The sequence below is a fragment of the Mesoplodon mirus genome (genome assembly GCF_964341445.2).
Source record: "Mesoplodon mirus genome assembly, chromosome: 17".
Taxonomy (NCBI): Eukaryota; Metazoa; Chordata; class Mammalia; order Artiodactyla; family Ziphiidae; genus Mesoplodon; species Mesoplodon mirus.
This window is the reverse complement of record NC_138993.1, coordinates 77,789,236-77,804,544: the sequence shown is the minus strand read 5'-3', so window position 1 is coordinate 77,804,544 and position 15,309 is coordinate 77,789,236. Positions and strand designations below refer to the sequence as shown.

General features: G+C 59.8%; 1 protein-coding gene across 13 annotated transcripts in view; it reads right to left on the bottom strand.

Annotated features, from left to right (window-relative positions):
* MCF2L (MCF.2 cell line derived transforming sequence like) overlaps positions 1-15,309 on the bottom strand; it is a gene marked incomplete at its 5' end in the record, with an annotated part of 121,080 nt that overhangs the window by 22,153 nt on the left and 83,618 nt on the right. For 12 of the 13 annotated variants that reach the window (XR_014291754.1, XR_014291755.1, XM_082602416.1 and 9 more), the window contains 4 exons: positions 79-228; positions 643-759; positions 2,657-2,776; positions 11,246-11,336. Coding sequence is in view for 11 of the 13 variants with exons in the window: in XM_082602416.1 (XP_082458542.1) it covers positions 79-228; positions 643-759; positions 2,657-2,776; positions 11,246-11,336 (478 nt within the window). The remainder of the gene's footprint in view (positions 1-78; positions 229-642; positions 760-2,656; positions 2,777-11,245; positions 11,337-15,309) is intronic. The other variant, XM_082602413.1, reaches the window with a different exon arrangement.

Here is a 15,309-nt window from a genome sequence, read left to right as displayed (position 1 = left end):
CCCAGAACGTACCTCGGGAGCCTCCTAGGCTCCACTTACCTGACGCCCCTCCCCGCACTATCCCGCCCGCGCACGCACCTTGACCCTGTCCTTCTTCTCCGTGTGGGCACGGAGCACGGAGCTCGTGGACTGTACGTCGTTGGGCAGCTCCGTCTCGGCAAGCTCGGTCCCGAAGGCCTGCAGCATCTGAGCTGTCTGCTTAACCAGGAGGGCGAAGCTCTCTATCGCCTGGTGGGGAGGAAAACACCATCACAAAGCCGCTCCCGCACTGCGCCCTCCTGCGCCTGGAAGCTTGGCCGCAGCCCAGCCCGTCTCAGGAGGACAGGCCGGGCGCCTCGTCCTCCCCCTGCGTCTCAGCCTCCGCTCCTTCACAGACACGGGCGCTGCACCTTTTCAGAGGGTGAGTGCCGAGAACCCAGCTCGTGCTTTTCCTTCTTTCTTGTCTGTCCTCAGCCCAAGAAAGCCACTCCCGACTCATGACTCACGTTACTCCTTTGGATGACTGAGGTCCACTGAGACCACCTGCTCATTCTTGGGGAGAAAACCCGGGTAAACGGGAAGAGGTCTTGGGAACAGGCAGCACCTTAAGGCAACAGCAGCTGTGCCGGATTGACTATGGTTACGGAGATGCAGGGGACTCACTGTGCGGTGGCAGAGCCACCTGGAGTGGCAGTAATCCAGTGTCCCGCCCAGGTCCTCGGTCAGCTGGGACTTGTCAATGTAACTGTGTAATTCTGGGACGGAGCTCAGCATTATGACCTGGGGAGGATGAGAGCCGCCCGTAAGCAGACCGCCCGCAGACGCAGACGGAGGGGCCGAGGCTGGCATGAACAGAAGGCGTCTCCCGGCTCCTCCATGGAGGGCAGGACGCGACGCCCCCCGGGCCTCGGCTCTCCCATCCGTGAAACGAGCGTACGACGACCGGTCTCACCAGACAACCGCCGCTGGGGTCGAGCAAAGCCCTGGATGGAGCCGGGCACGCTGCCGACACCGGGCATCTGATGGGTGAGGGGGCCCTTGTGCTAACGGAGCCGCACGGACCCCAAAGCTGCGGGCCTGTCCGCATTCCTGCTGAGACCCGGAAGGCTGCGCAGGGGTGGGGGTAGGTGTCCAACACGGCACAGCTGCCTTTGGGGAGAACAGGTGGCCCCGGAGGCTCTTCCACACGGATGAGTTTTACTTCCTATCTTGCTCTTGTCCTTTTGAGGTCATTCTATCCATGAGCTTGGATAAAAATACAGCCTTTGCAAGCTGTCAGTTGCTGCTGTGAGGTCCTGGGAGGCTCAGCCCACGCGCCACTCGACACCACCTCGTGTTTTATTAAACTCTGAGCTCGCTGGGGGGCGAAGGGACATCTGACACGTCCTGGGTCAACTCGATCCCGACGTGGGAGGTCGGGGTGCCACTGAGACCCGGAGGACCACCTGCCCCGCCATCGGGGGCCCACGTGAGGCCCCCCGACTGAGGCATAACCTTCACTTAAGAACAGGCTACGATGTCAGTTCTCAGCGGAGGTATCTGGTGTCTCTTTGCCGTCCGGCAAGGCCATTCCCCCAGATCAGCCTGATTCATGCCAACAGGACCAGGGACGGGTAGGTCCACTATCCAAGGACCTAACACTTTTCCTCCGTGATTTCCATCTGCTTTGTGTCTACTGAATCATGACAGAAAAGGCGAGAACACACCGCCCCTCTTAACGTTTTCTACTTAGCACCGAGGTCAGCACAGGCACCAGAACACTGACCCACGTGGACACACTGTAGCAGCAGCCTTCCCGAGATGATGCTTCTCTAATTCTAAAGAATGATCCAAAAATGGGCCAGGGAACAGGAGATGCTGGTGATGAATTCTGTGAAACCGTGTTTTGAGAACTCACGGGCTCAGCCCCATGGGGCCATGTGCAGGGCAACCACCGCACTTAGGGTGGGACCCCAGCTTTGTTTCCTCTGACCCGAGGTCTCTTGTTAGCGAGGGTCACTCGCCAAATATGGGCAAATGTCACCGCCTCACAGGGTCCCTGAGACGTTGGTGCCCAGGAGATGGCCCTGCGAAGGGAGGGCCAGGCTGCGGCCCGGAGAGCACAGACCCCTGCCCCCAGCGTCAGAAACCAAGGCTTTTGATACTACAAAAACGGGTGCACCCCCTTCCTCTCAAACCCTGGAGCCTGAGGTCTAGGGCCGCTGAGTGTGGCCTGCACACCTGGCCCTGGCCGGCAAAGCACTCTCTGTCCTGAGCACGGAGAGCAGGGGACAACCTCGGGGACGGTGACCCACACCAGGATTCTCAGATTCCAGGAGAAACCTGGCTGGTCTTGTTGGAGGGTTATAAGGTGCTGGGGGTGGGCTCTGTCCTCTTGGTAACGGATGCGTTGCCGGGCAACCCCTTCCAACGTTGCTCTGGGTACCTGGCTCAACGTGGGCCGGCCTCCCTGGGGGGACGCAGGCTTCCTGGGTGCACAGCTTCTAAGGGATCCCTGCAACCTTTGCCTTTAAAGGACAACTGGCAGATGCCAGGGGCTGCCCTGTGCCGGCCAGAGCGAGAAGGTGAGACAGGGGTCCCTCTGCAGCTAGGGGTCGCTCACACCCACTTCCCTGGCCCCCGCCGCCCCCGTGCCCAGGTGGAGCCGGGCCGCTCCTCACAGGAGGTGGGCACTTACCGGTACCTTCATCTTAAAGTCATCTCTGTTGAACCTGAAGGCGAGGTCAGAGAGCGTCCTTTGGAAAAATCCCGTTGGGCGCAGAACGAGGACAAGCTGGAGGTTTGCCGGGAAGGACGCCTGCAGGGGAGAGAAGGCTGCGGCTCTGTCTGTGGGCAGCTCGGCTGCAAGCTGGTCCCCACACCTGCAGCGGCCCTCGGTCCCGACGGGGAGGACCAGCCCTCCGGAGCGGGCGCTTGCAACACGCCAATGCCAGACTAAAGTGGAAATGGTTACAGGCACTGCACCGTTAGAGCATCACCATTTCTTACAGAACAGCAAAAACGTCCCACTGCTTGGTACAACTGTGTCATGCTGCTTATATACTTCAAGGTCAAAAGCTCTGACCTTTTGGGGAGCTGGTAATAACCTGTAATGGAAGAGAATGTAAAAGAAGAAGATGTATATTTATGTATATGTATAATTGAATCACTTTGCCGTACATCTGAAACTAACACAACATTGTGAATCAACTATATTTCAATAAAAATTTAAAAAATAAACTGTAAAAAAAAAAGAGAGCTTTGACCTTTTGTTAAGGCTGAGTTGGTGCCCCCAGATCCTTATTTTGAAGTCCACGTCCCCAGTGGCTCAGAATGTCTTTAGGGTCTTCACAGAGGTGACCGAGTTAAGATGAGGTCATCAGGGCAGGCCCATGACCAGACATGACTGTGTCCTTATAAATACAAAGGGGACATTTGGGCATAGAGACCCACGGGGACGCCGTGTGAGGATGGATGTAGAGACAGGGGCTACCACGGCTGAGGGTGTCCAGAGGCCACCAGACGCTGGGGGAGCATGGAGAGACACCCCTCCACAGCCGCAGAGGGACCAGCCTGCCGACACTGTGATCTCAGATTTCCACCTGCAGACCGGGGGGACAGGAGATTCCTGTCGTTTGAGCCCCTCTGTAGTCTATGGTATCTGTTATGACGGCCCCAGGAAACCAAGACACTTGTGCAATAAAGACAAAGCCATACACACACACACACGCATCACCTAAAACAGAGCTAAAGATAAGCTTACACCCAGGCGCACACCCATAGATACAGTCATGTGAGCAGATTCGCACATTCACGTAAGCTCTGCGTAAGAGGTGCCTGACCTTGGACAAGTTAACCTCTGTGCCTCGGTCTCCCCATCTGCAAATGGGGATAACAAAGCGCCTTCCTCACTGCACGGTCCTGGAGGCCGAGCTCTCTGCCGCCCGGGCAGCGTTCAGAGCCCTGCTCCTGACTGAAGCCGAGACAGTGGCATTGTCCGCCCAGGGCCCTGGTGCCGCATCCGGTGGCCTCGGTCTGAGAACCGGTCCCTCAAGTGAGAGAAAAAGGAGGAGAAAGAGAGGCCGCTGGACTGGGCGCTCAGGCTCACGGCTCCCCGGCCAGGCGGGGCGGGCAGTGTCACTCCTGCCGGCGGCCCTGACCTGACGCTGCCCAGCTGTTCCCCACAGAAGCGCTGTGACCCTCTCGAGATGTCAGCGGACCACGACAGCCCCCACCCAGAATATCCAGAGAAGTCCCCGCCTTGCCGCAAACAAGCCCAGAGTCCTGACCACGGCCGGTGGCGCCCCCTCCCCGACCCCGCGGCCGCCCCACGTGGTTCGCACGCCCTCCCCAGCCTCCTCACCTGGACACCTGCCTGGCGCGTTGGTGGGTCAGGGAGGCCCCGGGAGCCTGGCCCCGCATCGGAGGATTCCGCTATCCTGTCCCTGAACCGGACACAGCGAGGCCAGGGCCCCGCGGCCCCAGGGCCCACCCTCCCACCGCGTCGGGGCGGCCACCCTGAATCCCAGCAGCGAGCGCTCAGCCTCCGTGTCTGCCCAGGGGCCCTGCCCCATCGTCCTCTGTCTCCAGACACGACTCCCGTCTTCGGGCTGCATCTCGCCTTCCCGTTCCTGTGGCCGACACACATCTGCACCCTGTCTCCCTCCTGCCCTCCCGCCCAGGCCGCCAGGCGCCTGATCTCCAGCCACTGTCACCAGGCCACGGCGGGGTCCTGGCCCTTCACGGAACCCGACCTCAATCCCCTCTATTGATCTTTACCCCGCGAGTCAACCACAGGCCCCCAGACGTCTGCTCAGGTGTGCTGTGCCCCAGCACGCGGCCGCCCGGAAGCTAAGCTTTCTTGCACCTCCACCCCACCTCCTCGGCCTCTCCTGCACTCCTCAGCCTCTCTGCACACCAGCACACAGCGCTGGTCACCACTGTGACGCCGCACCCTGTCTCCAGCCTGGCCGCGCCTGCCCTACACCTGCCGCCCCTCCCCCCTGTGCCCCTCCCCCCGCACCCCTTGGTCACCTGCTGCCCCTCCCCCTGCACCCCTCCATCACCTGCCGCCCCTCCCCCCTGCAGCCCCAGCACGCCTGCCCCACAGTCCCTAACGTGTCCAGGTGTAGCCGTCACAGCCCTGGAGGGCAGGACTGCGTGTGCAGGTGCCCGCTGAGTGTTGCCCACAGAGACGAGAAGGTGGGCAGCCCGACGGGGGAGGCTCTGGGTCCCCATCAGCAAGAGGGCCGTGTAGCCCCCACCACCAGGCGTGAGACCAGCCTCCACTACTTCAGGAAAACTGCCTTCAGCATCTCTTTCTGGAGGCGACACCGAGTCACACTTCTCTAGCCTTCAGCCCAGTTTTCTTTCTTTTTATTTTCCTGCGGCACGCGGGCCTCTCACTGTTGTGGCCTCTCCCGTTGCGGAGCACAGGCTCCAGACGCGCAGGCTCAGCGGCCATGGCTCACAGGCCCAGCCGCTCCACGCAGCATGTGGGATCCTCCTGGACCAGGGCACGAACCCGCGTCCCCTGCATTGGCAGGCGGACTCTCAACCACTGCGCCACCAGGGAAGCCCCAGCCCAGTTTTCTTGCCCTGATTCGCACCTCACAGCTGGTGTGGTCTGAGCTTACAAGGTAACACGAGCCCTTGCCCTTCACTGAGGTCCACTCAGGGTAGGTGGCCAGGAAACCCAGGGTGGGGGACTTGCCCACCCCATCCCGGGAGGAGGGGCACCAGCCGTGCTCACCGTCCCTGGGGGGGACGGTCAACGTGGAGAAGATTGTCCCCTCTTGTCCTCTGCTTCAGTCTTTCCGCCTCTAAATGATCGAGTCTTATATATTGAAGAGAGTAACTGTGAGACCCCAGCCCAGTGGGAACCCTTCAATGAGACACACACAACTATAACTTAAATCATAATTTATAGCTGCAAATTAATTTTCTCCCCCTTGGAGTCAAACATCTGTATGAAAAGCTCAGGGAAATTCCAAAACAAAAACTTTATTTTAAAAATAGAGTAACTATGGGACTTCCCTGGTGGAGCAGTGGTTAAGAATCCGCCTGCCGATGCAGGGGACAGGTTTCGAGCCCTGGTCCGGGAAGATCCCACGTGCCACGGAGCAACTAAGCCCGTGCATCACGACTACTGAGTCTGCGCTCTGGACCCCACGCACTGCAACTACTCAGCCCACGTGCTGCAAATACTGAAGCCCACGTGCCTAGACCCTGTGCTCTGCAACAAGAGAAGCCACCAGAATGAGAAGTCCACGCACCGCAATGAAGAGTAGCCCCCGCTTGCCGCAACTAGAGAAAGCCCGCGCGCAGCAACAAAGACCCAACGCGGCCATAAACAAACAAACAAACAAACAAACAAACAAATAAATAAGAATAGAGTAACTATATGGAAGATTTGGGATGAAGGCTATAAAATAACATCTTTTTGTAACTTACTCCGTAATCAAGTGATTACGATAGTTTCTATGTAACCTGAAAGTAATAGTGTTTCTTTTCTGAGGCTGACCTTCATTGGCTGAGGAACAGACAGATGGTGCGAGGACCATTAAAATGTAATCTGGAGACAGAAAAAGAGGCTGGTTTCTGAATTAATATTCTAAGAGCCTTATTATACAATGCAAAGACATCACCTACATTTACAAAACAGCTAAATGCAGTGGGACGCAGTAGAAGCTCTGTGGAGCCCTGATGCCTCAGGGAACGGGGTTTGAAATCCCTCCCCAAGTGCATGCTACTTTCTTAAGTTTTGCTCGAAGTCACATTTACCCAGCCTGACTATACATTTGATTTCAAACAGAGCAGCCGAAGCCTGACCAATATTTGTCTGATAGCAGTCAAAAATCACAAGTTTGTGTGATGAATATAAACTTGAAACTTGGTGTCTCAGTGCCAACAGATGAAAACCCTGGGGTCTGAATCAGAGAGGCTGACATGAGAAGAGGCTCCCCTCACTCCCAGGGTGGCTCCCACGCAGGTTGGGTGTGAGCACTGAGGATGGGGCCGTCCGCCCCCACCCCCGGGTGGACAGTGTGGAGACCGTCACAGACACCGTTACGGAAGAGACATTTAAGAACGCGGTAGGAAGGGTATCTCTGGTCGGAGGACGGTCATTAGCCCGAATACTCTCCACGTTAGGGGAGCTGTCCTCCCCCGGAACATGCTGTGTGGACCTGCACTGCCCACCGGCCTGGACTCGGAGCCCCAGCCATCGACCCCATCAGTAGGCGGCCTCGGCCCTTTGAAGCCCAGTCTCCACCTGCAGCACAGGTGAGTTGAAGGGAAGCTGCATGAAGGCCTCTCCACGCACAGCCCAGGGCTGGAGGTGCCCTGTCGCCTCCACAGAGCAGCTCTGCTGGGCTACTTAGTTTAGAAGCCGCAGCTCTTGAAGAGTCAACGCTGGCCTCCCAAGGGGCCAGTCCGTGCGTTATCCTCAGCCAGAGCGGTGCTATGACCCGACCCCCTCGGTGACCTGTGTTCCACCCCCAGCACCCCAGGCCCCTCGGAAGGAGCCATGCCCTGGCCTCCCGCCTTCCCGTCTGTGTTCCGAGGGGCGGGTCAGCACCCCTCTGCCCAGACAAGGCCTCCTTCCCCTCCCAGCTCTCGGCAGGGTCACCTCAGCCGGGAAGCCCTCCTGGAGCTTGCACTGCTCCTGCCTTCCCTCCGCCAGGCGCTCACCAAGCTGCACTTGGACCTCTAGCAACTAGCGCACAGGAGGAATTCATCAGCGTTGTTTAGGACACTATTAGTTTGCTACATTTGGAATATTTACCGGATGACCTAAAAATCCTGGTGCTTCAGATACGTCATGTCGTACCTTTTCTGCACACAGAAGGCATAGGCTTTACAAGCAAAAACTGGAGTCTGCCCCCTGCAGACTAGAAACCGCTCTCCCCGTGATTTCCTTCAAGGTGTGCTCTAGGGTTCGGACTCAGCTGAGTCAGGCTGGCTCCAAACACAGATCATCACCCTCTGCTGCAATGTCCCCAGCTGCCCCCCGACTCCTCCACTAAGTCCTGTAGCTTAGAAAAAGGGGGTTCAATTTTAAACGGAATCCCAGAAGAGCATACACGGTATCTTATGAAAGATACATCCATCTGAGGATGGTCCAAACCTTGATCCAACTGTTGGACAAAGAGCAATGTTCGAACTCTCAGCTTTGGGTCTCATCCGTGGGTTGTGACCGTGAACTGTGACAGGCAAACACCCACACTGAACTGACACCCGGTGAGCTGCCGCGGGCTCTGCTCTTGATGGGGACACAGCAAGTCTGATTTTAGCGACACTGGACTTTGGACCCTCCTATGTCTTATTTTTCTATTCCAAGCTGAGGTAGAGGCATCCAAAAAAAGGAACAAGAACACCCCAAAGTACAGAAAACTCAGCTCACGAGACAACACACATGGCGGCTTAAAATAGCCCCGAATTTCAGCGCATTATGTAAGCGCCCAGGCTCACTCGGGCGGCCAAACACGTTTGGATCAACAGCCTCTCTGCCTGCGGCCCGGGGCTGTGGGGGAATCGTTCAGGCTGGGCCGGTGCCGACAGATGTCCCCTCCTCAAGGGCTCTGGCCCAGCTGAAGCCAGGTGGTTTTCTCCCCCAAGCTCCCCTGGATGAAAGCAAAGGCCAGTGAGGCTGGCGGTCCAGGTCCACAGCAGGGGATAGCGTCGTGGGCCAGCTCCGCCCCCCTCCACTCCCCTGCATGGGGACAAGGTGTCAGCTCTGTCCCCATCACAGAGCCAGGGTGCAGCGCGGACCCTGCACCTAGCTCAGAGGGGCGTGGACCATGAACAGCAAGGCCGGGCTCGCAGTGTCCCCGCATCAGCAGGCGGACTCTCAACCACTGTGCCATCAGGGAAGCCCCTAACTTTTCAGTTATGATTTTCACAAAGTTTTGAAGATGAGCCAGCTCTCTTCAGAAATGCATCTCATTATAAACTGGATGAAGGGACTTCCCTGGTGGTGCAGTGGTTAAGAATCCGCCTGCCGATTCAGGGGGCATGGGTTCGAACCCTGGTCCGGGAAGATCCCACATGCCACGGAGTAACTAAGTCCGCGCGCCACAACTACTGAAGCCCACGCACCTAGAGCCCGTGCTCCGCAACAAGAGAATCCACTGAAACGAGAAGCCTGCGCACCGCAATGAAGAGTAGCCCCCGCTCGCCGCAACTAGAGAAAGCCTGCGCACAGCAACGAAGACCCAACACAGCCAAAAAAAAACCCAAAAAACTGGATGAAGAGTAAAACTATGTTTATACTTGGCCACGGGAGAGCCTGACCCTACAACAGGTCTACCTTGGGCCACTGGCAATCTCGATGATTACTCAGGTTTTAAAAATAATATATCTGTTTCTTAGAAAACAATACTGCATTTGGAGAATCTCTTATTATCTGACCAGGAGTGGCTGATCAGCTCAAGAGATATTCACAGCGCTCCTGTCTCGCCCGGGTCCGGGCTGGGTGCCGGCCACACAAAGGTGGATGGGGCTGGCTGTGGCCTCGAGGGACCACGGCGTGCAAACAGAGAATGAGGGTACCCTCCCAGGAAGGGAGGCCAGGCAGGGACTGAGTGCAGCCCTGCTCCAGGGTTGGGGGGTGCCGCTAGGGGCGGGTATGGAGGGATGAGTGGCAGCCACCCTGGCTCTGGGTGAGGGCCCCCCAGGGTGTGGCGTGTGGCAAGGCCTGGACCCCACAGGGATGCCCGTGACCATCACGGCAAAGCGGCTGACTCAGACGCCCGTGCACACCATGACGTGCCCGAGCGGTGGTTCAAACCACTGATAGACAAACGCGAAAGAACTGGGCAGATTACTGGACTCGAAAATGTTATTATAACAGTGTTACCTTTTAAAACAGCAACACACTTGACTGGAAACTTCTTGGCCACCAGCTCAGGACTAATTTACTGAGTTATTGATTCAAGAAAAATGTGTTGTTAAGTCCTTTGTGCATCTGACCCAAGTGGCTTTTACAATTTAATCCTTAATTTGGGCTGTCAGGTGACGCCATGCGCAAATTTATTTTAAAATCTAACATAATGAAATGGACATGCTGGCTGTCAACTGGTGGTGCCACATCAAAGTCCTCTGTGAGCTTCTAAGGATTTAAAAACAAAGGAAAGCTGACAATGAAACATTTATATACTACGTGAATACGCTCCTTTCGAAATGTCCTGAAGTGTTTCGATTTGTTGCAGACAAACGGTGATGCAGAGAGTGTGTGCCTGGTGGGGGCGGGAAGCAAGGGCGGCGAGGGAGTCGCTTTGTCAGGAGGACGAAGCGGGGCCCGGGCAGCCCCGGGATGGGTTTGCACAGGACCCTGTCGGTCGTGAGCGTCGGGGCAGATACTGAGCCTGAAGCGCTGTCCAGAGGAAGTAATGAGGCAGCCGGGAGGAGGGACCAGTTCTCCCGCCCCATCCAGACCCCAGCCCAGCAAGAGCCCCGCAGAGGCCAGAACAAGACCCAGAGCAAGAGCCTGAGGGACCGTCCCCCCACCGGGGGTCGGTCGGGGTCACTCTGCCTGCAGAGCAGCAAACTTCCCGGTCCTCTGGCTGTGGGGAGGCAAGGGTGGGTGAAACTCAGCCGGGGAGAAGCGCTCCGCACCCAGCTCGGGAGCAGGGCCAAGCCGCCGCCGAAAATAAGACTGGGGGCTTTCTGCTGACTTCAGCTTCCCTCTTCAGCTATTCCCGCGGCTAAAAACGGCACAGCAGCACCGCAGACCAGCGGCTCTTCCGCCTGCAGTCTGTGGACCAGGAGGGTCTCCACGTGGCCACGAGGGCCACCAAGGACGGCTACTAGTCTGACTTAGTCGTAAGACTAAAGAGGAAACAGCCCGTTTAGAAGGAGAAGGTCACATAGGAAAAGCTGTTCAATATAATCCCCAAACTTGTCGCCTGAAGGTTTCTGTGACACTCTCATCACCCTCAAGAATGACTGCATGGCGTGTCCTGAGCATCTCACATACTCAACGTCAGAGACAAACCGGCTGGGGAGATTGTTTTCAAATTATAACACAGCCCCCGAGAGTTATAACCCACTTGAGAACACACAGGCATGCACACACGTGCACAGACATGCACACACACTTGTGTTAGCAACTTGAGGAAGCCAGGAAGGCGTGGGCTGGCCCTGCCCCAGGCCCCAGGCTGGTGCTCCAAGCTGGCGCCCCACCGAGCAGCACAGGCCAGAACCTAGAGTGCCGGCAGGCAGGAAAGACCGCGTCACCCGCCCAGGAGGAGGGGGTGGGGGTCCCGGGCGCAGTACCGATACTTACCGCTATTCTCAGGATGGACGCCTTGACTGAGGTCCATTTGTCCTGCCTGCGGTCTATGACCAGGATGAACCCGATGCCAGCATCCTGCAGACTGAGAGGAGGAGAGAGCTGCGCTCAGGGTGCCGCTGGAGGATGGGTCTTCCCTGCCATCCATCTCTGGGAAGAGCTCGGAGCAAACCGGCTCCTCCTGTGGCCCTCAGGCTGCTCCACACACTGCCAGGGGTGCCGCGTGCCAGGAAAGCATCGAGCCACCTGCGGGGCTTCCCTGAGCTCGCGGGCACCTTCCAGGGCTCGCTCTGACCCGAGACGAACGGACAGACTCTGTGTTGTTCATTTCCCAGCCTGACACCAACCAGCTCACGGCACAGGGAGGTAGGCAGGGCCCATGCTTCCTGGAGCCCAGCTGTTCCAGTCAGAGCTGGTCATCCTCCCTTGCAAGTGGACCGGCCGGCCCAGCCCTTCACAGTGAGCCTATGACCCACATGTCACGTTAGTCCCAGCATCTGGGGTCCCCGAATTCATCCACGACACAAAATCGCTCTTGAAGGCACGGCCACAGCTCGGGGAGAAAAGCCCCGAGGCGCCCGGAGGTGCACGAGCGTCTGCTGGGGATGGGAGACAAGATGAGGCTCCTCGCAGCAGCAGCATGTGTGAGAACGATGCTGAGCACCCGGTGACGACAGCCCCGTCCCCACTGAGCCTGACTCGGCGTCTGAGTCACTGCAGAGACCAGGAGGCTTCTCCCCTTGGCCGAGCCCGCCACCGTGAGCCAGCTGCAGGGCGGCAGTGCCCGCGCTGGCCGATCCGCGCGGAGCAATGAGAGGGCAGGCCGAGGCTCCGACTGGAACTGCTAATTTCCAAGCCTCCGAACATACCGACGGTTTAAATGAAAACCAGAAGTACACGGGACACACAGAAATCACGCGGCTGGTGGTGCTCCGCCTGCTGGGAACATCATGTAGCAAAAGTCAGAGCTGAAACGGCCCAAATGCTCTCTGTCAGAGCAGCACCGGTGACGGACACACAAGTCACGCCTGTGCGGGCGCGGGCGCGCCGCTGACTCTGTGTCAGCGCACCTGAAGGTGAAAGGCTCCACCTGTCCAACGCTACCTGTTCCAGAGACAGCACAGGACTTCCGGGTAAAAGCACAAACAGAGGTCAGTTTTGATTCCTGCTGCTGACGTCAGAGCGCGCACAGCCAGGCCGATGACGGTCTTGCGGCCGACACGGCGCCCCCGACAGAACTGGCTTCTAATCGGGCTCAGCTCTCACGGAGGGAAGTTTTATTTTGTTTACCACTCGGGCTTAAGTGCCAGGTACCTGGGATCACAGCCGCCTTGCCCCGCACCCCCGCCACACCCAGCAGCAGGCGATCCACATGGACGGCGGCCCCAGGGCCTGATCTGGGCGGCCAGGGCAGTCGAAGCTGAGACGGCCCCGAAGCCTGGTGCCGGCTCTGGCCGGGGCGGTCAGGAGCCCGGGGCGGTCAGGAGCCCGGGGCTCCTCGGTCAGTGTCACGGGCACAAGCTTTCCTCTGGGCAGCCCCAGGCGGGCTCCTGAGGCCTCCCAGTCTCGGCCACGGGAGCCGGGGCTCAGCCGGCGCGAGACGGCAGCGTGTCCGGTGGCCGCGCAGGCCCCGCCCCGTCCACTCGCCGGTGCTCTGCCGAGACTGCCCCCTCGGCGGCCCCTCCCCTGGGGGGACAAGTCCCACGCGGTCCCCTGACGACACCAACCACGGCGGCTTCTCCGCAGGCTGTGTCTGCACTCCGCCCCACCCTCCCTCCGTCTCACAGGGGAGCTGCCCTGCGGTCCGTGCTGGGGGGCCGGCCCGGGTCTGAGGCCCAGCCGCCTGGATCTCACTCTTCCTAAAGTGCAAGAGACTCACTTCCCCTGAGCAGGCGGCCACCCCGCCAGGCACGGGCCCCGCCGGCACAGGGGTCTGAGACACACTCCCAGGCCACCCGCCCGTGGGGGGCTACCGAGAGGAGCACAGCCCAGGGCAGGTGCCACGTGCGGGGGACACGGGCCTGTCACCACAAGCCGGGCCGGCCGTTCCTCGGCGCCACCTGGACGGGCCACTCAGTGAGAAGCAAAAGCGGGACCCGAACAGTGTCCCCCTCCGGGGCTGCCGCGGGAGCAAAGCCTGACGCTGGCGGCAAGCCCGCCACGCGCTCTATGCAGTGGCGGCTGCTGTGCGGCCGTCTCCCTTCCCCCAAGACAGGGCTGGCCCGGCTCCCCGGCACCCCCTGTGACTCCACAACAGGCCTCAGGGTGTCAGCTGTGGTTCTGGGCCCGGAACGTTCTCCTGTGGCCCCTGCGCTGACCCCGCTGCCCTCGGTGGCCTGTCACGCTCACGCACGAGCAGGGCTGGTGGCCTGGCCACTCACGGAGCACGCGGCCCAGGGCCTCACGCCCCACCGCCCGCGTCACTTCCACGTCCCCCTGCCACCCCCACCCCCGTCCCTTGGGGTCTTTAGCTCGCGCTGCGCATTTGGAGGCCTTTACGGTAGAAAGTCTGTAACGCCAAAGCCTCTGTCACAACCTCAGTGGACGACGCTGACAGCAAACACGATGAAGAGGCCAAGGCGCCAATGACACAATCTCTTACAAAGAGAATTTCAAGAGAAATAGGAGGAATTTACTGGATCCACACGAACGTGTCCCGGAAGGCGGGTTTCCCAGCGAGGCAGCGATCGGCCCGGCAGCTCCCGGCTCCCGGTGTGTGAAGACGCTCAGGCCCGAGCTCTGCGGTCACCTGCCGGCGGCCCCGCGGCTGCCCAGTGGGGTCGTGCGAGGGAAGGTGTGGCCGAGGCCCCGCCCGGGTCCCCCCTCCTGGCAGGCACTGCACTGAAGCCGGGGGCTATTCTTCCCTCACTCCTCACAATGAGCCAGAGGCACAGAGAGGCTAAGTCGTCCGCCCAAAGTCACACAGCTGGGGAGCACAGACCGGGTGGGGCCCGCAGCCTGGCTCTGAGTCCAGACCCCCAGGCCGAGTCCACCCTGCGGGATAAAGCCGCCCTCCCTCCCGCCCACCCCTGGGCTGCCTCCTGTGTCAGGCCAGGCAGGGCCCCTCCTCTGCAGGGGACCCGGCCCCAGCCCCAGAGGTGGATGGTGACGACGCCCGTGCACCAGCACCTGGCTGGGGGCCACGAGAGCTCTCCTCCCTGCCCCTCTCCTGTCTCCGACCACGTTTTGGGAACGCTGGCTCAGAGGAACACAGGCGTAACAGAAGGCACCTTATGTAAGGATGTAGGGACCCTCCAAGGCCCCCTCTGCCCACATGACTGCAGCCCCAGAGCAAGGCCATGTGATGTGCCCAGCCCCCAGGAGCCAGGGCTCAGCACCCCGGGGGCCCGTCACTCCGCCCTCCACCGCACTAAGGAGGGTCCCGTCTCCCGCGTCTGTGACCTCACATGCCCAGGGGAGAGGGCGGGTGGCTGACGCTCACATTGCACAAGAGGCCGGCCCCCAGGGTCCCTCGTGTGCCAGGCCTCGGGGTGACTGTGCTGAGGGTGGTGGCAGCGGGGGAAACTGGAGCAAGTAATCCAGAAACTGCAGCCACGTGGGCAAAGCCCCCGGGACCCCGGACACGTGCGGCCCTGTGGACGCACGGCCGTCAGCCCGCAATGTCCCAACAGCCGCTCCGAGGGGCCACTGGATGGCTGCCCAGCTGCTGAGTGAGGCTGATGAGCTCACTTTGGGCCCAAACAATCAAAAAAGGCCCAGAGCTCATGCAGGCATGGTGTCCTCTCTAACACCCCAGGCCTGCTAACTCCTCGGGGTGGCCCTGGGTGGCCGGAGGCACGGCCAGCTGTGGTCTGACCTCCCCTTCGTCGGGCATGAGCAGCATGAGGGTGGCCCGGGAACAAGGGCTGGGCTGGGTGGGTCGCCGCAGTGAGGCCGCGGTCACCCGGCGTCACCCTGACCAGCTCCTGCGCGGCTGCACCTTGTTCTCAGACCCAACACGTCACAGAGCAGGGACAGGCGGGGACACCAGGCCCGGCTTGGCCTCGCTCGGCACGTGTGGAGCTCCCGGTGGGAAGGACCACGGCTGGGGTGAGGGT